At 39.1% G+C, this 24,912-nt stretch overlaps 1 protein-coding gene and 1 long non-coding RNA gene across 8 annotated transcripts in view; one reads left to right on the plus strand and one right to left on the minus strand.

Annotated features, from left to right (window-relative positions):
- Positions 1-14,422, minus strand: part of PHACTR1 (phosphatase and actin regulator 1) — a 297,967-nt gene extending 283,545 nt beyond the window's left edge. For 2 of the 6 annotated variants that reach the window (XM_088169418.1, XM_088169392.1), the window contains exons 1-3: positions 13,304-13,462; positions 12,012-12,129; positions 851-997 (exon numbers count right to left, since the gene is read on the minus strand). In XM_088169418.1, coding sequence (XP_088025544.1) covers positions 851-997; positions 12,012-12,072 — 208 coding nt within the window. In that variant the 5' untranslated portion in view covers positions 12,073-12,129; positions 13,304-13,462. Of the gene's footprint in view, positions 1-850; positions 998-12,011; positions 12,130-13,303; positions 13,463-14,164 lie in introns of those variants that run through there. The other 4 variants (XM_088169389.1, XM_014878573.2, XM_088169414.1 and 1 more) reach the window with 4 other exon arrangements.
- Positions 1-24,912, plus strand: part of LOC148225287 (uncharacterized) — a 50,600-nt gene that overhangs the window by 936 nt on the left and 24,752 nt on the right. The window lies entirely within an intron of this gene.

Consider the following 24,912-nt stretch of genomic DNA (forward strand, 5'->3'; position numbering starts at 1 on the left):
TCTTACCCTGTGGTTTATGGGATGCCTGATACATTAGGGCTCCAATTTCAGTTGGTTAGTGTAATATAAATAATTTAAAATGCTATTAAAGAAAAAGCGGGTAGCAAAAAAGTACTACGTAAAGTAAGAGTTTAGACAGTTAAAATATGTGTCTAAGAGTATACTAGCTCATGCCATTTAATTCAGGGCTTTAACAAAAAAGCTTAAAGTCTGCTTAAAGTCACTAAGTTTACTAAGTTCCAGAATCTTTTGTTTTGATCAACTTCAATGAGAAAAAAAGACCAGAGAAGGAATGTTGAGGCTCACTAACCCTGAAGGCAGTGATGGTTACACTAGTTGGTCTGAATTTTGAAGGATGGCTCTCTTACTCATTCCTGCAGAGTCAAGAGATTTCTGTTAGAAATCTCTTAGTCAAGAGATTTCAATTAGTCCTATTGACGTTTTGGGTTGTGCTGCATGTTCTTCAATGGCTGTAACATTGGGTTTAGCTCAAGTCTGCTGTTAGCTGTAATCCCTTCATAAATGTTCTCAAGAGCTTTCATGTTTCTGGATGTCTGGAATGGATAAGAGATATTTTGTTTGCAAATCAATTCTATTTTGGTGTGATCTCACTGGCTAACCCTGGCTAAAAGAGGGAAAAAGTTTTAGTTAGCACTTGCAGGAGAATTTTGAAAACTATTCCTGTTCATACATATGCAGGTGCTTGTAGTTAGACAGCCTTGGCATCTTTGGATGTCTGGTAAACCACCACATCGCTTGTGAACGAGGAGGTACCATCTGGTCCATCTGCATCTCAAAAAAGAAGTTTTTAATTAACATCATATGCTGTTTAGGGAAGGTGTGGTCTTACCATTATCAAGGTTGAAGCAGATCCGAGCTTCTTCCAAGTAAGGAGTGTCACTCTTAGACCGGAGTCTTCTGATGGGTCTCCGGTCTATGTCATCCTCAGAAGTTGCTGTCACCAGAGTGGGCACAGTGAGAAGAGTTGCCCGACGAGCTGGGAAGAAGAAATAAATGAAGATCAGAATAGGAGGAGAACAGAGAAATAGAAAAGGGGAGAAAGAGATAGAATGATAATAATAATAGTATTTTTTTAAAAAGACTAAAAACAAAAGAGAAAGAAAATCACTCAGTGGAAGAGATGATCTGTAGCAGGTAGTAGAACAGGCTGTTTGCTATTAAGTCCTTGCCTTATATTCTGCATGCTGCAGAATTTAAGGGCTGCATTGAATGATACCAAGAAAATATTGCTGTCTTGTGCCCCAAAGACACAGGTTATAGCTCAGCTGCTGCCGCAAATTGCTTGTTCTAAGTTCCTAGTCTTGCCACTAAAACAATTCTTTTCTCAACTTCTCAATAGCTGCAGTCTCTTTTCCTGAGTGCTGTTTTTGAGGCTGTGGTACCTGAGTAGTAGAAATACTTAAGTGGTTGATTAATTTGCAGATACAATGGAAGCTGTACTTGGAACACAATGTGGTGGTTATTCTTGACAAGATACAACTATTCCAAAACTCAGTTTCTTGTTGTCTTGTCTTGGGCATTTCAAATTAGCTATTTTTTGCTCTTGATCACTTTATGTCTTAATTTTTTAGTTGTGGAACAGGGAGAAACATAATTTTCATTCAGTATGAATTTTGTGAACATATAAATCCATTAATATTGTAAAGTATTCATAGACTAGTGAACCACCAATGAAAAACCCATGAGGAAATTAAGATTTCTGTCTTCTGAACAGGATTTAAATGGCTTGGGGCCATGCATTCAAGGAGGAGAAAGCAAAATATTTAATACTGGCTCATTAAGTGAACACTGCCCACTACATGCACTGATGAAGCAAATGGTAGGATAGTAAAATTTGCTGTCATTGTGCAATTAGAAGCCCTGCTATAATCCATATGTATAAGGAGACTGAATTAATGTTGAAGAGGCAGCTTTCATTTGGGCATTGCCTAGGTATTGCTCTGGACCTTTTAGCCTTGATAATGTCCCTTAAATGTAGGTGTTTTATATGTGAAATGTAATTAGGAGTGGCTGTTGAATGCTTTGGACAGCGAGCCTATAAATTACAAATCACATAGAGAAGAGCTTCTATAAATATATCCACCTAAACACTCTCTCTCTCTGAGTAGGTAAAGATTATCACCAATGCAGTTGGGATGTGCTGATCACTGAAACATGAGGACCATGCACATGTACTTTCTCCTCCACCTCATATATAATTGGAAAGAGAATTTCTGCTTGAAACCCCGTCCTTACCCATAATGTGGGCCTATTAACATTAACCACCATGTGGGACCCTGTAAGAGCCTAAGAGCCTAAACCCTAAATGTTTCTTGCTGTTGGGACATTTTCTAGCATAACAGTCTTTATCTCAGGGCTTTTGTAAAGCATCACACTTTAAATAACTAACAATTAACTATATTTTCCCATTGGGACTGGAGAGCATGACTGATAGTGACTAAGAGCTTATTCTGCAACCTACTAGCTGTGATTCTTTCTTTTAAAAGTTTTTAGAGTTTCAAACGAGACCTGTCAATCAGTAGCTTTCAGCTAAAATCTGACTAAGGTGTTAGGTATGATAGCATATAATTAGTATGAGTTAACAAAAGCTGTCATGTTCTATTTTTCAATTTGCAGTATTATGTAGTTTACTAAACAAGTAAATCTGTGCTGTTGGAGGTAGATGTTATTTCTGGTCTGACTTACTTATTTTCTGTTTCAAAATAGATTCCTTTCAAGTTTTTGCTCATTTCTAACCTAGCATTTGAATTTGAAGTAAAAGCAAAGGGCAGGAGTTGAAATTGATTTAATGGGGTCAACTATTTAGATTAAGCTAAAGTAAACACTGCAACTAGGCTGTAAACCATTCCTCCCTTGTAATAGGAAAGTACAGTAATGAAGATAAAAGAGAATGGAAAATTTCTACTATGGAAAATTTTGTGTACTGCATCTTCAAATTTACACTTAAGGAAGATTTATCTATATAGGAAGTCAGCGTTGTAAAAATCATCTCATAAAACAACCATGTAAAATATTTTTCTTTTAAAACTAGCATGATCTAGCTGTAGGTAAAGTCAGTGAAAGGGCACCCATACATTTCAGGGCTAGCTAGATCACAGCACAGAAATATACAGAAAAAAAATCCCAACACCAAACTATTTATACATATATAGTAAACAGAGAATAAGAGCAGGATTTCTATATAATTGTTTATAAATCGTTTTTACCTTTTGGGTCAAAATATTGGGATCTGGCTTGTATTCATTTTGACTGCAGGTAGGTGTATGCTAGAAAATGTTTCTTGGAGTAATCATTATGTATTACTTTGACAACCGTCATTATCTACCCTTTGTGTATATTACCAAAAGGAGTTTTCAAGAATGACTGGAAATTTTAAGTAAACATTGAAAACATTTCAGATTAGGCTAATAAGCATTAAAACATTTTGCAATAAAAAACTAAGATCAATTCTTACACGGCCCCAGAACTGGAAATTGTAGCTGATCACATTCTGGTATCTACAGAGCGACACTGAATGTTTATGCCTGCCATGAATATAACTGTACACACTCTTTTCCTAATCCACAGCAGTCTTTATTTCCAGAATGACTCGCCATACATTTTTTAGTAAAGCTGTCGATATAAGCCCAATGTGCTCGGGTCCATCACAGATAACCCACCAGTATCTCTAGCTTCAGCTGCTCTCAACAAACCAGCTCAGTCTCTGGGACACACTTTTAGGAGATAGTTTTTCAGGCAAATTAGGAAGTACCCACTTGAAGGTCTTGGAGCAATGCAATGACATTACAGTACACATTAAGGGACTCGCTTACTCTGCAAATGGATTTGAGACCAGTGTTGAAAAGGTCAATTTAAAGAGCTACTAACAGTGTGTGGAAGAGAAATCAGTCATTTTGTTAAACTCTTTCTTTCTATTTTCATTGTTCCTCATAGGCTTACACCCCAATTGGCACATTGTGGCAATGTCTTGTCTGGTATTTGTGAGAAAGGGAAAAAGTTGGCTTATGAAGGGAAAAATACATTAAAACTATAAATGCTGTAATGTACGTCATGTGACATGTTAGAACTGATTATATATAATCTCCCATTTGTTTGTCTCAAAATACTGTATGTTACTGAAGTGCAACACAAGTATGTCTTTGGGAGAAGGGAAAGTAAAATATGTAAATTTTTATATAACAAGTTCAGAGGCATTTTTAACATATAATTTAAACATATTTAGTTAGCTCTACAGCTGGTCCCAATTTTTGAATACTGCTTAAAATTACTGAAAACACGAAGGGTGGTTTGCAAAGAATTTTTGATGCCTTCCATTTTTCCATTAAAATACTTTTCCACATATTTTAATAAAAGTGTTAGTAGTAATTTTTTTTTTTGCCAAGAACTACCTTTATGTATTGATTTTTTTCAAGAGTTGTGTTATTTAGAAAAAATTTAATTGGAAAAATTTCAGAGGTGAAATGGCATCTTCCTAAAAATTAATTGGAGAAAACAAGGAATATTCGTTTAGATTTTTCCATCCACTTTTACCAATCAGCCTTTATTAAAATAGCTCACTGGTGACATAAATATCCTGGTCATTTTTTACTCAATAGGGTCTTCAACTAGAAACCCTAATTTGCAGAGTAGATCCTGACCTCAGAATGGCAAATCTTTGAAATATAATGCTTTTTATTTTAGTACAAGTGAAGTGCTAGAATGTTTATTGTAGATGTCTAGATGTAGAAAGCGTGTGTTTCTGATGCACAGAATCACAAACAGCTTCAAAAAACACTGAAATAGCCACAAGGGGGATGCTGGTTACATCAGAAATCTCAAAGGCTTTTCTGAGGAAAACCTTGTTTCTCAGGGCAAATTTTGACCAACTTTGTAAAGTACCTTTGAAAATATTTTAATTGCAGTCCTACTCTTGCTGACTGAATAGGATTCTTCTTCCTTGCTGCTTTTCTCGCTAGAGAAACATATGAGCTCTTACTCAGTTCTCCTTCGTGCTTCTGTGGAGAGGGCTCACCATGGTGTAACATATCTGTATGTAGATAATGTATGCAGAAATGTATTTTTGGCTAAATGGAAGCTTTAAAAATATGAGTTCGGGTACATTTTGATTCATCTAGCACATGATACTCCTTTTGTGCTAAAGAAACATTATTAGGCTGTGAATATTCTTCCTTAAAGAAAAAACAGGCAGTGGGTTCAATTGAATGTTTACCAGGAAAAAAAAATCTTTTGGTCTGGTTTAATGCCACTTCACTTTATCAGTTGCATTTAAAAGAAGATGAAAGGACAACATGTGAAGGATTAGATTTGGGAAATGGAGTAGGAGTGGCAGGAGAGGCAGAGAGTGGAACATGTGGAGAGCACATAATTTGTCATTTATGAAGAAAGATTTATAGGCTTGTATCTCCCACATAAACACAGAAGCACATGCATATGGATAGTTCCATGTCTCTAAAGCAAAGCTGTTGAAATCTGTCTTGATGGACATCAGTAATCTGAAACAAAGTACATAGATGCATCATATTTAACCACAGGCCCAAGGGCTGCAAACAACAGTACCCATATGAAAGGATATCCACATTTATGCACACATTCCTTCTGCTGGTTTGTGGTATTTTGGTAAAAGTATGCACAATAAGCCTAACGAACAGTTTTTTTACATTTTAGGTGAAACTTGCTTATTTCTCTGTGTCCAAAGGCACAGGCTGTTCTGAAATTCTTAATATTGGCGATATGCCAGAATAGGAGGTGGGAAAAGGATTCTAAAAAGTTTACAAAGGATGAAGAAAAGGTTGTTCATCAATTACTTAATGGTATTTAAAGGTGGGGACATTGTATTAAGAATGCACATTTGATGTTACTAATTTTTCTGATATTGGTGTCAGTCTAGGAACTAGTGATATCACATGAATAAAAAACACCTGGAAGCTATCATAACTTCGAAAAGATGTTAACATATCGGGTGGATTAATCATAAGATGTTGGTGGATAGAGGAACATCTAGAGTGGAATAATTCTGGATTAGGATCTGGGGATTCTGCAGCAATATGTTTTTATAAAATACTGGACCCAATTTAATATGCAAAAGCAGAAGGGAAGTAGCAATGAAGAGTCAGCAGTGATTAAATCAAACATCTAGAATGAATCAGCACTTACTGAATTAAAATAAATGAGCAAAAAAGAAGCACAGTGAAATAAATATTATGGAAACACAGAGTAAAAGAAAAAAGTAGAATTGAAACTATACCTGAGAGTACTTTATTAAACCTTATCAAGAAGAATGATTTCCTGAAATCTTTTGAGTAGTTGTGGCCTATGTGTCTACACAAGTTTGTTACCCCTGGCTGTATGTGCTATATTTTTATTTCCATTTTTTTACTTTCCATTTTTTATTCACTCTGATTAATATAAAAAGCATACCTAATATAAGTGTATCTGTAACTTTTTTATAGGAACAATGCATAGTTTAAGATAAACTTTCAAACGAGTTTTTTCAATTATTTAAAAGGTGCAGTGCACATTACCAAATGGTCTAGCAAGCAACTTCAAGGAATGTAGCAGAATCTTCAAAATAATTAGCACAGTTAATTTTAAGTTGGTGTGCCCTGCTGGTGCAAAAGGATATAAGACTAGAAAAGTAGATGCATGGCTCTCCAGGAAATTAGAAGCTATTTTATTGATTCAGAAGTCGTGTGAGAGCTGAACCCAAACTCCCAGCAGGGACCTGAGAGTCCCACTGTGGTCCAGAGGTGGATTCCTGCAGAGCAGAGGCATCCTGACAATGCACTATGCAGCCCATGCCATCAGATTGTGGTGTGCTGTTGCCAGAGGCACCAAGAGAAGGTGAGTCTTGGGCCCCCATTCCATCAGATCACAGCACAGAAAAGTGGCATGTGCTGTCTGTGATGGGCAAATCCCCTTTTATGGTGGTATCTAAAGCCTTCACTTGCAACGTACTGGGCAGGAATTATTCTTCTCTCTTAGATTTCGTCCAGGTGCTCAACCCCCTTGTCTACCATGGGAGGGAGGGGTTCCTCAGTTCTTAGTCCTGATGGAGCCTAGGCAAAAGCCAGGTACCAACAGCTCTGTGTGCACTCCCTGAAGAGTTTAGTTGGCTGTGCTCAAGGCAGGCTCTTTGACATGGTACAACTGTTGGAGAGAGTGGTTTAAGAGGCCCTGACCATCTTTGGAGCTTCTTGAGAAAGGAGCAAGAAGCCTCAAAAGCTGCTTTCTCCCTGATTTTGAGTTACATTTACATCACGGCCATTTGCTGAGCAAGGTTGCAGCTATGCCTGCGGCTGGCTACATTCCTCACTGATCCACATCCAGACTGCTGACTTCATGTCCTGCTTAGTCTCATGCCTGCCTCATCATCCATGGACTTGTCTGATGGTCTGGACTCCTGACTGAACCTGGTGACTGCCAACAGACCTGCTTGGCTCATGTGCTGCCATGCTTTACCTTTCACAGGTGAGGCTGCTGCCTCTGCCTGTTTTGGTGACTCTGGGTTTACTTTCCTTTATGGAGCTGCTCACTTCTGCTGCTCCTCAGTGCCTGCCTGCTCAGCTCTGTCAAATGTTAGGTCTTTCTCTGCATGCCTGAAAGCATAACTTTCATATAGAACTTCAAGATCAATGATGTTTCTCCAAAGTAGGCTACAGCCAAGATGGGATCTGCACATTTACAGCTTTTGATTACAGCTTTACCCATTTTCAGGGAAATTACTCCCTTTTCTGAATTAGATCATATCTTGCCTGTTGACACGCCATTCCTCTATGCAAACAAATGCTATTAGCACAAGCATCTTTCACTTAAGTTCACTGTCCAGGCTTTCATAATCAGTATAGAGGCAAGACTTATATTAACCCAAGGAAGATGTCTAAGATTAGGTGAACCCTGCTTTTAAAATGACGTTTTTTCTGATACATTCCAAGCTAGTTAGAACTTTTAGGTGGAAACATCTTAACTGAGGTCACCTAAGGGATAAGTGAGCTAAATACTATTCCAGGCCACATTATATATTTTCAGCCTTTGCAGCTAAAGCCATGATAGATTTGTATATCGAATACATTTGCAACCAAGAATAACCAGTATCTTCCAGATACTTCAGAGGGAGAAGGCTTTTTTGAAAATGAAAGTCCAGCTTCATGCTTAGATTTCAGATTCAGGCTTTCCAAGGGCAAGAGGTTGGATCCAAGGGATCACAGTCCTTTCTTTCCTGTATCTGATTTGCAGATGCGTCACCAGGCATTACGCACTTGGCAAGGACATCCCACCAGCTCCTAGATTCCAACATACAGTATAGAAGAGACAGTCAGGAGGGCTGCAGAGCTTAGGATATTTCTGGCTTATGTTTGAAGACTAGAGCCAGCTGGCTTCATTTACCAAGCTTTCTAAATCTAGCTAATCCTACTGCCAGATCCAGCTTTTGTGACTTTTCCATCCCTCCTGCTTCACTTTCCTTGAAGGAAACAGGGAACAGCTGTTTGAACAGCAGATACGACCTGAATGGGCAAGCATTTCTCTGCTCTGTGCTCAGCCCGTGGAAGTGAGGTGATGGCTGCTCCTGCAGAGGAGCGGATGGGAGAGGTGGCAGCTCATAAAGTAACACCTCTCTCCTCCTACCCTAAAACAGCAAAGGCAGTTTGCATCTTTCTGCAGGAGCAGGGACAAGGTGTGGGTGTTAGTGCAGGCAGCAAGGCGTAGAGAAGTGGTGGGTTAGGTGCTGGAGGATAAAGCCCTGTCTCAGTCTATTTGTTGAGGTCAAGAGTATCACACAAGACCCCTGGCCAAGTAGAATTTGATGTCATCAGTCGTATTCCTTCCCTTCTCTTCCACCCACAAGGAATGGCTACAAATGATAATGAGTGCTTTATAGCTGCGATTTGTAACATTGTCATGTCATTAATGTGAAAACACTGGAAATATTTTTTTCTTGATCAGGAGTACTAAAAGGCAGAGATCTTCAAATCTCACAGAACAGTTGAGTGGGTCATAAAGCCCCATTCTACATTTTGTAAACAGAGCACTTTGTAATGCAATAACTAATAATATAACTGCAGTACTAATAAAACATATACTGTTTTCTGATGTTGTTTCTAATTAAATCACAGAATAGTGTAGTCTTCTTTCACTCAGTTCTTATTGCAGTTTTAATGCATATACACATGCTCTTTGATAGTGTGATTTGCTAATAGCATCATGGTATTATATCAACATGAAATAGTTACTTGCAAGCCCATTAGGCAGATCTGTTGACAGTGCTTTCTTCCAGACCTTTTATTCTGTTCCATTCTAGCTACTTGAGCTATGTTATTTATTGCAATGAGTGTCTCACATTCAGTGTGTTTTGGGGGTGGTTTCAGAAAGTTAAAGCTAATGCAGTTAACCTGTTTCTCAGAAGGTGGAGAAGGAAAGAAAGATGTTGGTTTTGCCCATGTTTGGAGATATCACGCCATTATCTCATATAGAAGCTTGTTTTTTAGAAGACAGCCTTAAAATTTGGCATAAGGTACAAGGGCAACAGGAGTTAGCAGAGCTGTATAAGCAGCATGAATGCACACTCAATAAGTTTGAGATCCTTGTTCTGTACTGAGGGTAAGGTAGCTGAGAGGAAGGGGATATATAGAAGTTTGGGACTAGAGATAGTGATAAAGGCATTTACTGCAAAAAAGCTTGATGATTAGAATTCTTCCAGAGGCTTATTGTTCAGCCTGCTGAAGCCATCTGTGGCACCTCAGAAAGGCTCAGTGAAAGCCTCCTGAAACTTCTCTCTGCACAGGCCACCCTTTGTCTCACATCCTATTGCCACTGCAGTTGTTTATCCGTTCATCTCCTCAAGCACCTCTCCTGTTGCCAGGGGGCTGCTGTGTTGCAGCATTTGAGAATGTAAAGCAGAAGCATTGTCTCTTCTGTGCTCAGAGCAGTTTCCCTGCTGGCACTCAGCTTGTTGGAGAGCAGCTGACCTCTAGCACAGAAATATGAAGAAAGGGGAGGTTACTAGAGTCTGGGGAAGAGGTGTCCCCTCAAGCATGTAGAGGTAAGAGGTGCAAAGGGCAGGAGCTGGGAGATGCAGTAAAAAGAGCAGCGAGAAAGGTGAAAAGTGGGAGGGGACAGAGTCTAAGCGCAGCATGGCTTTTCTGTCAATGTTTCCAGCTGTGGAGGTAGTTAGAGTCTGGGACACTCTGGTGCACAGAGGAAGCATATAATTGGTGACTTTAAACATTCACAAGCAGGGGAACAAAAAAACCTCCAAGTCTCAGTGCCAGTTCCTATTTGTTTTGGCCAACGGATAGAAGCCCACTTGACAGATCTAGAGGTCAGGCCCCTGTTGATGATATTTGTATCAAGGAATACAGTTCTGCATAATGGATTTTTTTCCTTGTTTTGGATTTAATAACTGATCAGTACAAGCATTTCTATACGTGCTAACAATATAATTTCTCCAAGTATGGCTAAGATAATGTTTTTTCAATCTTGCCTGCTTGGAAAAAGTTACAGTGAAGGTGACCTGCACAACCCTTACTAGTCACCTTGTGCACATGATTTCCATTGCATGAACACATATTCTTTCTTCCACAGTTGTTGCAGTGCACAGGGCATTTGGATGCTGTTGATAATTTGCTATAGTTTGTAAAGCAGTGAGACGTATATTCCTGAATTTTAGTTTCAGTGGAATAGAAATGGTTTGTTCCCATAGAGATATCACAGAATGGTTATGGTTGGAAGGATCACAGGAGGTCATCTAGTTCAACCTCTCTGCTCAGAGGGTTGAAGAACATATTTCAAAATTACTTCTGTAGCAATGCCCAGGTGTTTGTTGGATTTTAGAGATGGAGGAAAATACCCATCAAAATAAGTCATTGCCCTCAGCTGTTTTTCCCCTGATTTTGTGGTGCTTAGTATTTACTTCTCTTGTTCAATGCAGCAAGCTGCGTTGTGACAAAAAAGGCTTTCTGCAACTAGTACAGATGAAAATGTATCACGACAACTGAGGCAGCAGCTAAGCAACACAGCATGTTTTAGGCAGCAGCACCTCAGCTGAGCTGAAGGCCAGAAGTGGTACTGCTCCCCATGTACCCTTAGATGGTGGCATCTCATGGGTGGATTACATCTTGTTCTGGGAGAATGGCCTCCAGAGGGAAGGCCAAACTCTGTTGTCCAGACTTTGCATTTGATTAGCAACCAATGAAATTAATAGTGGAAGAAAAATGGATCTCATTTTCAAAAAACAGGCAGTATGTAGAAACAAAAATGGCTGATAGAGCTACTTGGCTCTTACAGTTTTCTTGAATTTAATATGATGATTAAAGTTGAACAAAAAAAAAAACACCCAAAAAATCCTTCTCTCTGAAATTGCAAGTTTTCTCCAAATATAGAGCTAGCGAGAAAAATGTGAACTGACTTTACCAAAAATATCATCTATGCTGTGAACAAGTCTCAACGACATTAAAGCAGTGGATCTTGGTTACCCTTCTTCCCGTCTCACCCTGCTGCTGCCTTGTGGGGGCCAGCATTTCACAGGGGACGACTCAGACCCGTGAGAGCTGCTGTTTGCAAACCATGTGGGGGACTGCCTCAGGGCTTTCCCAAACTAGTTCTTCCGGAATAGCATCACCTTACGATCCTGTCAGCACTGAGAAGACAAAGGAGGAAGGGAAGGGGCACCACAGGCTCACTCAGCAAGCTGTGGGCTATTGCCTTCTCCTCTGTCTTGTCCATTTGGGCTCTGCAACACCAGAACCTGGATCTTGGCAGCTCTTTTTGCTCCTGCAGTGCACCCAACAGCTCTCACAGCTCTTCCTTATCCTCTGAGAGTGCAGATCAACTCTACTATTACTGTTCTTGTAGTCCCTTTTAAAGCCCAAGCATTTTGAAGGCCTTACCCTGTGCCCTCTCAACACTTATGTCCATCACTGGCCCCTATCTGGCCCTATACATTTCAACTGTACAGTTAAACAGTCATTTTCTGAGTCAGTGCCAGAGTTTCTTACCTTGGGCTCCTTGACTGTAAAACAGTCTGTGAGCAGACTCAACATCCAAAAAGTAGTCCATTTTGAAGGTGCTTTGTGTTTGTGTACAATACTCCGGTATGAATGATCAGTCAGGTTCCTAGAAAAGATTACAGAGATGTCAGAGAAAAAAGCTGGTGGGTTTCTTTGTGGAAAGAACCGTGTAGGCAGTCACTAAAGTATTTCATCTGGCATATTAGGGTCAAAGTATTTTCAAGTCACTATTCATAGAACTTCATAGGCATCCTTTTCTATTTTAGAATGTTTGATTCAAACCCGTGTCTAAAGACAAAAAAGAAAAGTGCTACTGCAGTATTAGCAAGATTCCTAGTACCTTCCTAGTACAATTACCTGTATTCTAGTCGCAGTCTCCATTTCTTTAGACACGTACTTCATCTGCCTGTTACATTTGCTCTTAAAAAGAAAATCAGAAAAGCTCAGGAGAGGGTCCTCCTTTAGCCAGATTCCCAGCCCGTGTCTCCAAGTAGGCACTACTGTAACAGACTACATTAAATATTGCATTCTTGCCAAAACACTGCACTAGATAAGAAGACACAATATTCTGGATATTTCACTCAACCTAAACGGACCAGAAGTGAACTTTGCCTTCCCTCTCTCCTCCTGCTGACCAGAAGCAGCAACAGAACATTCCACCATCAGTTTTAAAATATGTGGTAAGAGCACTCATTAAGAAATAGTAGGCTACTCCTAGCACTGTTTTGTAGCTAAAGTTCATATTTTTGGCATCCTTTTGAATCTCAGATGTGACGAGATCCTAGATTACAACTCTCCAAGATGTACATTGAATTGCTTGCCTATGCCCAGCAGAGTTCCTGAAAATATATTGTGACCCTTCTCCAGCTTCATTATTACCTTCGGCATTTTATTATACTCTTAAAACATTAAAAAAACAAGATTTGCAGAAAACACAAAACCCTGTTCTCTCACCCACACCACAGTTCACCACAGCATATAATCATAAGCATGCAAACAACTCTGAACGTGTATTTAAGAAAGATTGACAAAAATACCTCTAGTCCTTTTCCATGCAACAAAAAGGTTTGGAGCAGGTAATCTGACTCTTGCTTCAAGTAATTCCTTTAATTTTGCTGTGCAAAAATCAGGAAACCAGGTTTCCCAAGCTTTACCTTTTTCCTTTCATCAATAAACGTGCAGTCCTTTAAAAATTCAGAAGTCTGTCCTGATGAGAAAACTTTTACATTCCACAGCAATTCACTTTACTGTAGCACTCCCAAACCAGAAATGATACTTACTGCAGAGTATCAAGGGCTATCTGGCAGTGGTGTAAGCTCCAGTAGTTTCAAGGAGGGTTTCTTTGATCTTACTAAATGTCCTCAGTGTAAGCAAACAATTTTGATTGTTTGATTGGAACTCTGATGAATAATGCATAACGTCAACTGGACTTCCTTTATCAGATAAAAATGGCCAGGAGATGTTGTTACTTAGCAACAGGAGGTGACACTACGTTCATCTCCCCCACTCCCCCTCGCCCTTCGTACTAAAAAATTAAGCCCCTGGTTTTGATTTGATAAAAACTTTCTCAAGGAAAAAAAAAAAATCTATATCAAGTTTACTTAAGAATTTGTTTTACACATCAATCTTCCTTGCTGCATATCATATTCTGAGGTATTTTTAATGTTTCATAATGGTTAAATTTAAACATAACATTGTGTTTTATCTAATAATTTGCTTTCACTAAGTAAAATATGTGCTTACTCCATCATTTACCATAAGGATAATGAGATTGTTTTGCTATGAATATAATGCAAATAACATCTTGAGAAGAGATTAATTTCTTATCTGGTACTGCTTGTTGGACAAGGCAGACAGAAAAAGCAACACACAAAATGTTCCAGTGATCCTATGAAATATATAGAATATTAAGAAACCTTTCCTATTACAGAATTCCTACTTTAAGCAATTCATTCATACTTGAAGGAGCTCTAACATCCGATATAAGCATTCGCAAGGAATCGTTGCTTTTCTGTGTAAGATACAGCCTTTTACAAAATACACATTGTAGCTTTTTTTTTAGGAAATGCACATTGACAAAAAGCCAAAGCACTGAAAGATTTAAGAAATAAATAAATAAAATCAGATGCAGAAGTACTTACCAGTGTTACTGACCTCTTTCCATCCTACTGTCATGGAATAAGACTAAGCAAATGCAACCCAGTCTGTGAGCCAGAAAGAACAGCTTCTAATTTTCACTTCAACCTCGAAATCAAGAGTACTGAATAGAGAAAGGTGACGGATCTGCTGTTTTATATTATGATGAAATGAAAGCTCTTAGCACAGATCTGAGTAGAACTGCTTTTTTTTTATACTACATTAGCCTGCTAATTTGAGGAAAGTGAAAGGCTTTGTTTTACTGTCTTTTATCTGTTCTCTTTGCTACCCCCACAATTTAATTTGCATTTAAAATTATTCTTATGTCTCCACTGCACTCCAAGGTATGGAGCATTTTCTAATCACGATGAATGTTCAGTGTGGTTTTTTTGTGCAATGCCACTTTTATTCTGAGCCAGAAACATGGTGAGTAATTATAATTGCCAGCTATTTTCTAGAATGAAATAGAGTGGTTGTCTGATGCAGTTTTTGATTTTTCCTTCATTTAGCAGTACATTGCAACAAACTACTCAGTCAAAGCATCAGTAAAAATACAAATCAAAGAGCACAGTGTCATGGCATGATAGCTTAAACATGCATATCCATAGTCCATGAAAGCAGAATATATTTCTACCGAGATGTTTTCAATTATAATTTGCCTTTTAAAAGTTTAAAAGTGAGCTTGAATAGCTAATAAACTGAAATATAGCAGTTATCTCTTTGTGGCTTCCAGTTGATCCAGTTTAGCATTACTGAAGCTGCACATAGTTTGGAATCCTGATCAAGCCAAGCACTAAGGGCTAAGAAAGGCCATGCTATTAAGTTGCATGGGCATCCCTCACAAGAGGATCAGGACCCTGCTTTTTACAGCAGGTCGTTGAGAAGTTCCTCAAAGCCCTTTGGAAGTGAGTAAGAAATTGAAGAAGGCAGTGATAAAATGATTATTTGATAAATTTAAACTCAGGCGTACTGATCAAGAGAAATGTCAATAACCAGTCAGACCTAGTCTTCCTATTTTTGCAGATATTTTGCTCAAAAGGTCAGATATAAATTCCTTGTGAAATCCATTGCCACCAAACATTACTGGTGCTCAAAACTGTGGGTTTTCAAAGACTGGATTTTCTTTTCAGTATCAGAAAACTCTGTATCAAATAGCATAGGATTTTTTGTTTGTTTGTTTGTTTTTAAGAAGAAACCCAAGAAGATGAATAAAACCTCAGAGTACAGGGTTTTTTTTGCAGCAGGCTAGAAAGTAAGAATCCTCATAAAGAGATTATTACATGGTTTCCCATTCCTAAGACTTATATTATTTTCCAGAGCACCCAGACAGCATCAAAGATAAGGAGAAGCTATATGAACTCCAAGTAGAGTCTGGTATGGCTCTTCCTACACTGGCACTCCACTAAATATAGTTGGATTGAGTAGGTGTCTCACTGTGCCACCTTAGTGGTAGATCTGGTTTACCAAACTCTGTTCCTCTTTTCAGAGATGTGACAAATATTTTCATTCCTAAACACAAATCAAGGCAAAAGCAATCAGCAAGAACACTGCAAGCTGTTTTCTTTGCATTTTGGAGAGTTGCTAGCACCTCCATCTTTGCATTTCGGAGGGTTTGTATTTGCCATGGTGACTATTGAACAATAGCTGTATAGCTATATAGCTGTGTAGCTGTTCCTCCAAGCTGGTCTCTGATAATAATTTGATCCATTATCTTATGGAACACGGGCCAGTTGCCTGTTTAGCCCAGCTGGCTTTCTTTAACATAAAACCAGGAAAAAGAAGAAAGGCTGGCAGCACAGAGCTTCCGAAGGAAAATGGAAGACAGGAACATCACTCACTCCAAGGACTGTATCTGCCTGTTTGCAAGCAATATGGAATACTTTTGGTTTTTCCTCCAGATACAATCTCTTGGTCAGAAGGAAACTGAAAAAACTACAGGCTTGCAGGCTGGAGAATGTTTAATAGCACCTATCCTTTAGCCTTTGATGTATCCTCCTGATCCTCTTTGCTATGTCCCTTTCAATATGCATTGTCATCTTCAAGCATGACTGGTAAGCTAAGTCATTGAAATCACCAGCAGCCTCTCTACTGACCATTGCAAGATCATCCATCTTGATACTTTCATCCATCTCAGGGATTTACAGTTTATTTTAAATTATAGTGCAGCATTTCTGACAACTGCTAAGCGCTCTTTCAGACTAGGGAGCACTTAGCAACAAGAAAGGTAACAGTGCCTATATATTTATATGCTTCTGTAGCATTCATCACCATGAGGGAAATCCTTGCCTGCCTGATTAGAAAATCTCTGGGATGGAAGTGTGGGCTCAGATTTGACCCACAGTCTAGAAAGAGCTCAACCCTCAGAAACAGAAATCCAGTACATACAGTTTGGTTGAAAAGCCTACATGTCTAGAGTAATGTGCAGGTGAAACAGATCTGTTTTAAGTATGATCCCCAGATCAGGCTTCATATATCCCTGAGGCTCAGTGGGAAAGCTCTGCACAGCTCTTGTGCTAAAGCACAGTCCATTGAGGTGTGTGCTCTGACTTGCTTTCCAAAGAACAGCAGAGCATCTCAGGGGACAGGACAGGGAAGGGCAGCAGTAGCCAGAACCAGAAACTGTACTCTCTAGCTCTGTTTTTCCTGGGCTCTGTCAAGGCTGAAGCCAAACTTGCAAAACGTCTGCTATTGACTGGACATCTTATCAGCATAGATCCCTGTTTAGGATAACAGGTGAAGTGATTTTGTAACATACACAGGTATCTATAGGACTAAACAGAGACTGAATGCTTTGTGAGCTAGACCATAATACCAACCAGTAGAACTCTGCTGAAAAAATACTTGGAAAAAACCTGCTACACTTAGGAAAAATCTGAAGCCAAAATTCCTCATCGTGAGCTTTAGTAACCTACTACATCACATTTGACTTTTTCCCAAATTAAAAAAAGAAAGCCAACAGAAAACACTCCCAAATCTCAAGAGGAATGTAATTGAACACTTGGCATTTAAAAGGAGTGAGAAAGGAGTGAGTAGCCTTCTGGTTCTCTAACAGTCAGATACATGTAGGCATTGGGCTGAGGTTTTTTCCTACCCTGAACTCTCTATTGAGAACATAACTGTTACTGTAATGACTCAGAGTCTTGAAAAAAGAGTCTGCTGCTGACAAACACTAATATTAACCTGAAAGAAAGTGGGAGAGAGAATGTAATGTGTGACTGAAGAAGTGTAGGCAAGGTGATTATTACAGAGAGTTGTTTCCTGAGGGATACATTCAGAATAAAGGAAGAATATAAAAGTTTAAGCCCCTAAGCTGTGAAGAATGGGCTTTTTAAAATTATAATTATTACTCTTGTACTTAGATATATTAAAAAGAGAGGATTACTACCAAAATTAGGACACAAATATGTTCTCTATTTCTTATTTGTAATGCAAGACAGATATTATGATTCATATAACAAACAGCACAAGACAAAAATATTCAAATGAGGTTTACAGATTTTTTGCAGGGATAGAGACTAACATTGATGCTTTCAGAAGTTTCAATAAATTTTTTACAACTGCATTTTGGGATCCTTAGGCTGAAACCACATAGGAATTTAAAGAGAGATGTCCAGAGGCAGGTACTTCCAGTGCCCCAGTATTTACTTTTAATGCTTCCACCATAAAAGTTATCAATATCCAGAAACATTAAAGAGACTGTAAAGGTAGCTCTGTCTCTTGAGATCAGTGGAAGGTTTGGCAGTGCTTTCATAGCATCAGGGCCATATTCTTGTTACTTAGGTCCATAGCAAGAACTGCATGGATTCCAGTGCAGGAGAGATGAGCTTGAAAGGAGGCAGCTCCAGCATCATGCATCATGAACAAGAAGTTCAAGAAGTTGCAAGTTGAGAAAATCTTTAAAGTGCTGTCATTGAGAACAAAGGTTAGCTATCCTGCATAGTAAAAGTCTATTCTAGGATGATGTATGGCAGTTTGATACGCCTTCATTTGAGGGAGGAGAAGTTGAAGTCATAATTATATGATAAACAGAGAAGGGAGAATTTGGAGAGCATGTACGTTAAAGCCTAATCCTCTAGTCCTTATACAGGCAGAAATTCTTCTGCTTTAATAGACCTTGATCATTTTCCTCAATTACATGATCGGATTATTTTTTTTTCCTACAACAGGAATGGAAGAAAAGGAACTTTCTCTTGTTCTCTCTCACGGGTGACTTGGTGGAAGTAGTAAAACAAAGAGCTATCTATAGCAAGAAAAGTGGAGGAAACTAGTAAAATAGATGATTTGGGTAAGCCTACCTTCACTGCCCCACCAGCATTCAGCAGTTAAGAAGGTGGAGGCATTGATTTTAACTTCCTGCTCACTTTCCGAGGAGTTCTGGCAAAGGAACTTTATAAGGATCTAAGTCAGCTGCTGGAAACAACGACAACAAAACATCCGTCACCAAAGCTTGAGCTATCCCCCTGCACAAGATAGTGTGGCTGGCCAAATATGTAAAAGGAATGCCTTTATTTTGCACTAATACAAGTACTATCTCAGTCTTAACCTTCCTTGGAAGAAAGGGAAAACTAGCACTGGGAAACTGGAAACAACTGCATGCTTACAGTCTCCTGCTGACATTTGAGAAATTTCACCAAAAACAGATTGTTCATAAGCCTGGTTTTAGTTGGTTAGTGGTTTAAATGGGATAAACCAAAGTAACTGAGCAGCTGGACATAAATACAGTAACATGATTACATTCAATTATAAAAAATTGAGACTTGCATTCTGGCTAGAACAAAATCAAATAACTTTTTGCCAACTGCCTTTATGTAAGGCAAAGACGTAACTATGAAGTATTAATGAATCTACAAGGTATAGTTCTCAAATAACATGATTAGATTTAATATTCATAGGGCACTGTGTGTACAGAGATAAATAATACATATCAATGCCAGTCTTGGAATAATTTACTGTAGAATGGTTTGGTTGGAAGGGACCTTAAAGATCATTTAGTTCCAAGCCCCCTGCCATGGGCAGGGCATCTTCCAATAAATCAGGTTGCTCAGAGTTGTATCCAATCTGGCTTTGAACATTTCCAGAGATATGTCCTCCACATCCAATGCCTCATCACTCTCACAGTAAAGATTTTTTTCATAGTATCTAATCTAAACCTCCCCTCTAAGTTAAAAGCCAGTTCCCCCTACACTACAGGCCCTTGTAAAAAGTCCCTCTCCATCTCTCCTGCAGGACACCTTTAGGTACTGGAATGTTCAGAGGTCTCCCTGGATCCTTCTCTTGTCCAGGCTGAACATCCCCAATTCTTTCAGCCTGTCTTCATAGGAAAGATGCTCCAGCCCTCTCAGCATCTTTGTGGCTGTCCTCTGGACTTGCTCCAACAGGTCTGTGTCCTTATGTGGAGCACTCCTAACCTCCTTTCCTTTTTTATACTGTGTTATCCTCCAAAAATTGCATCATTTTCTCTTACGGTTTGGTCTATGGTTTTTAAGATTAACCTCCCTGTTAAGACAGATCAATGGGAGTTTCAGGGAAAACAGCCACCTGTCTTATATTTCCTACCTTATGTTGCTCTGGAGCTACTGAGGAGCTGTATCTTTCACAATGGGAATATTTACAGGAATTGTAATGAAACAGGTGACTATAACTGCAAAAAATTGTCCAGGTATCTTGAAAACTCCTGGACAAATATTACTTTGCCTCTGTATTAAAGTTATTCCAAAGCTTACCTGTACCTTTAATTTAGTTTGGATGCAAGTTTTTTAATCTGCACAAGTTGAGTATTTTATATATGTAAGTATATGCAACTACATATTGCTGTGTTCTCCGTGCTTTTTTGAAGAACTTGATCCTGCATAATGCAGGTCTAGGCTAGGTCAGAAACGTCAAGTGCAATAACGAGCCAGAGGAACCTAATTCTTTCTTTCTTAGTTATAGTGAAACTGGAGTGCAGTCAAGTTACTTCTGTCTGATATCAAAAGTATGGCTCAAAAGAGGAATATGTATTGCAGCTACATGTTCCATTAGCATGACAGGGGCTACATGAGTTCTCTGTCTCCTCAGACATGACTTTCTGCCCACATCCTCCTCCTCCTTCACCATACATGGCAGGCTCAGGAGAGTACTTAAAACTTCGTGTTGTTCGTGATTTTAAAGAATTTCTTTTTGCCTTTGAGCAATCCTTCTTTGCACCTTCAGCAGGAATTTGTAGGACTAATACTGAATTTGCATTTCATTATGGAACGGCTAATGCAGATCCTCTTCTCCAGCTTCTGTGTCAAAAGAGGAGATCTTTTGATGGAACACCAGACTGGAGAATGTTTCTAAAACACTACAGACAAGACAGTCCAGTGTTTCATGTTAGTTACAGTTGTCTTCAGTCAACCCTGCTGCAAAGAAAAATCAAGCATTTCTTTTGTTGCCCAAGTTTTACTAATTATTAGAGACACTAGAGCTACATCAGTGAGGTGTATCCCCATGAACTGACACAACAGAGTGTCAGGCAGATTACAAAAAAACAGCCCTGACAAATGACATTTCACCATCTATGAGTGGTCTTCTCAAAATAGCATTCAGTGTTTGCTCAGTGCTCCAAAGGGTGATGAGTAATACTAATAAAACATTGCCCCTGGGAGAATGAATAAAAAAGGTACTTGTGGCACAGCATAAAAGTCAGATTTTAAAAAATAATTTCGTGGTGCTTCTTTAAAAACTTACTTAAAATCAATGGAAAGTGAACTTAGATTATAGTTATTATAGCTGTCTCAGTTTCAATCCATATGAAGCAGGTTCTTCTCTTATGGACTGCCTTCTGAAACACAAGTTGTATTATTTAGCCTCTTGATTGATTCTCATCTGCATATTATGTAGTAGTAATTTCTAAAGCATTTACATTTTTAAGTTAGCTAAGCCAGCAAGTGTCCCTTGTATGACACACACACATATCATCCACACAAAATTTCCAGGGACCTGAATGCCAGCTAACTGCACAGCTGGCATCCTACTGCTGGTCAGGCATGGCGTGAACAACAGCTTTAACATCGTATGGCTGCAGGCTTAAAACACACACTGAGATATGTGACTCGCACCTCTGAGCTTTCTGACACAATCATGTGGAAGTTCAAATTGTAACTATAAATCCAGGGCTTGCTTTCAGTTGATTTCCAGTGGTTGAGCCATGTGGATGTTAAAGCAAGCAAATCAGAACGCCTGGTCTGACAAGCAGGTCTCACACCAGCCCTCTTGTAATTGGAGTGTGCACAGCAGTAAATGCGGGACCGATTACTATTGCAGCAGATTTACAGACACTGCTCAGGAGGAGGGGATTTTGTGCTGTGTTGCACAAAGAAAGGAAACGAGAAGCTCTGAGCAGCTGTGGAATTACAGCCCTGAAGCTACAAAGATGCATGTTTTGTAGAGGTCAGTGTCTCTGTAGAGGTGAAGGTGATGCCTGGTCTGTTAATGTAGACACCGAACATCTTTTTTGAGAAATACGACTTTAATATTTCCCCCTCCCTATTAAAGTATCCCAGGGTAATAATAACAATAAAACCCCCTCCCCTCAGTGTTTTCCTTTTAAACACATCAAGCATCAGAAAAGCTGTCATTTCAGACCAACTTCTGCCCATCCCTATGGCAACTAATGGAAGCATTTAATACTATATATACAAAATGTAATTTGCTCCCCCGCCATCTCTAGTTATACCCTTCTTTTTATGCTAAAATTGCTCCGTGACGCCTACAATGTTTGGAAAATGCTTTTGAAGTGACATGCATCAGAGGTTCAACGTCACTGAAAACAGCTCAAGTGACCAATTAAAAAAATACTGATTTTGAAAAAGCAATTGTGGAAATTAGCAAAGGCCCAAAATATCTTGTCTGAACAGTCGTATTTGTAGTCTTGGAATGCCCAGTATTAAAACTTACAATGTCTTTGGAAAAGAAGGAGGGAGAGGAGAAATCAAGCACTGATTATCAAACCAGAAAAGTGACAGTGTTTAATATTTTTGCAATCTCCAATCCCTGTCATAGAAATAGCTTTTAAAGTTATGAAGCAGTCTCTGAAAATCCTCTCTCTGCCTAGCCCCTTATAGCTTTAGAAGTTACTTAAAGTCAGCTGGAACTCAGGGCTCAAAATATTAAAATAAAAATAATGAAAAGATAGAAGTAAAATGGATTTCTTTAATCTCCTTTTCAGAAGGGAGGGATGTATCCATTGCTTACAGCTCTGTGTTATGAACAGTGTCTGTTCTGTAACAGAGAATATGCTTACAGTTATTTGGTTGTCCATATCATTTGAATTCTTCTCTATTCCTTACAGCTTTTATCTATACCTGTTTCAGAGCTGAGCACCGTACAGTAAAATTCATTATTAAATGCAAGGATACTAGGTAATAACTTCATTCTGTTACCTCCTTTGAAATAGTCAGACATGCACAAAAACCATCTCAATTTCAAGTAGGCCAGCTTTAAAGAAATATATAAAGCTATTTTTGTAATATGTAAACATATAGATCCACATATAAATTTATAAATACTTAGATAAATGAGTCAAGCAAGAAGAGAGCTATTGTGTGCTAATACACCGTCTCTGTCATTGTTACAACAATAACAGAAACTCCCAGGTTATCAGAATGTCTCCCAGGTATCTCAAGTAGTGATATCAGTTGTGTAAGGGACCACTTCATTAAACTCGAGAGAGGGTAGCTCTGCTGTTGCCTGAGTTCCTATATCCTTTATCATAGTGCTCTGCATGCAAGAGGTCTTGCAACAATCACCAGCTGGCAAGGACAGGTATCACCTACAGGCTAGGCTGAGTAGCTTTATAGGAAGTAGTAGATTTAGAGAAAACATTAAAAGTTATGCAGTATCTTATGCCTCTTATAGATGCCCAGCACGAGGAATAAAGTGAGGAGTACCAATTTAGTTAGGATAATACTTTTTACTGTATTTATTTTGCAATTATAGAACCATTAAGGTTGGAAAAGATCTCCAATATAATTGAGTTCAACCTTTGACCAAACACCACCACTCCAACAAAACCATAGCACTAAGTGCCATGTCCAGATGTTTCTTCAACACCTCCAGGGATGGTGACCCTACCACCTCCCTGAGCAATCTCTTCCAATGCTTTACCATCATTTTAGTGAAGAAATTTTTCCTGATGTCCAACCTGAACCTCCCCTGGTTGAGCTTAAGGCCATTTCTTCTCCTGTTGCTATATGCCTGGTAGAAGAGATTGACACCCACCTTGCTACAACCCCCTTTCAGGCAATTGTAGAGAGCAATAAGGTGTCCTCAGGCCTTCATTTCTGCAGGCTAAACAGCCTGAGCTCCCTCAAAAAGAATGTGCAAAGGAAACAACTTCTGCAGAGGAGGTAAGTGGGCACAGCAGCATTACAATGGTGACTAAAGCCAGACAGTGCCAGCTGCTTCCTCTAAATCATCTCTCACATTCCTTGTGCTAGTCCTTTGGCAGACATAGACCATTGACAAATACCTGTAGCCTCCAAGCATGGTTCAGTTAGATGAAGGTCTAACCAGAAACTTTTTCAGTAAAGGAGTTGCTTAGACAGTATTTCAGAGATTGGACCTTGCAAAGGCATGGCCAATTCCTTTTAACTTCAGTTTTCTATCTGGAACTAGATAAGTGGTGGGTAGGTAGAAATAGCAATGTGCCAAAAAAGAATAGGATAGAGTCTAGAGAAAGGAGGAGACAATTGCTATACAGAGTGAATATTGCAGTATGCTATAACCTGCCTGTAACCCTGTGATATGGGTTTTTCCATGTATTTCTTATTTGGCTTGTATTTTTCACCTGTGTAGGTACAGAAATATAAGAAGTTCATTCCAAGCGGTGTAATGCACAGATAAAAATAATCTCTGTTTTGAAACAGGTTCTAAACTGAAATTCACCAACTGTGGCAAGGATTTGGCATTCAAGATCTTCTAGTATTAGGATTAAAAGGGCTTCTGCCCACGAACCACATAAGAAACACACTTTGTCACAGAGTTCTATGAACAACTTTCCACAAAATCATCTGACAATAAATTTCTTATCAGGACTTGATCAGGGAGACAAGTACAGTTTGAATTGAGCCACCACGATTCCTTCTCCTGCTCCAGTTTCTCACACCTAAGGAGCTACTTCAGCTGACAAGCTACTCTCCCTGAGCTCTGTATGTAGTCAGGGGCCAACAAACAACAATTACTCCAGAGATTACTTCAGAGTAATCCTGGCTTCCATTCCTCATTTCTTTTATTAAGAGCCCACAGAAACTGAGTTTTAGTGAGAATCTTCTTTGTGGTGGTTCAATATCTGCAACTCACAGGGAGGCTTCAGTGGGTCTTGTAACAAATGAGAATGAGTTGTCTGGCTGTAGAAGTAAGAGAATCAATCCTAGCATGGTTTGGGCTGGAAGGGACCTTAAAGATCATCCAGTTCCATCACCCCTGACATGGGAGGGACACCTTCGTGTAGACCAGGGTGTTCAAAGTCCCATCCAATCTACCCTTGAACACTTCCAGGGATGGAACATACACAGCTTCTCTGGACAACCTGTTCCAGTGCTTCACCACCCTAAAAGCATAGTATTTCTTTCTACTATCATGTCTAAACCCACCCTCTTTTGATTTAAAGCCATTCCCCCTTATCCTAGAACTACATGCCCTTGTAAAACTGCTCTGTACATGGTTTAGCATGAAAATCAGATACTATGTATAACTGAATTAGAATATCCCTAATGAAAGGAACAAGTTG

The sequence above is a fragment of the Sturnus vulgaris genome, chromosome 1, assembly GCF_052056855.1.
Source record: "Sturnus vulgaris isolate bStuVul1 chromosome 1, bStuVul1.hap1, whole genome shotgun sequence".
Lineage (NCBI taxonomy): Eukaryota > Metazoa > Chordata > Aves > Passeriformes > Sturnidae > Sturnus > Sturnus vulgaris.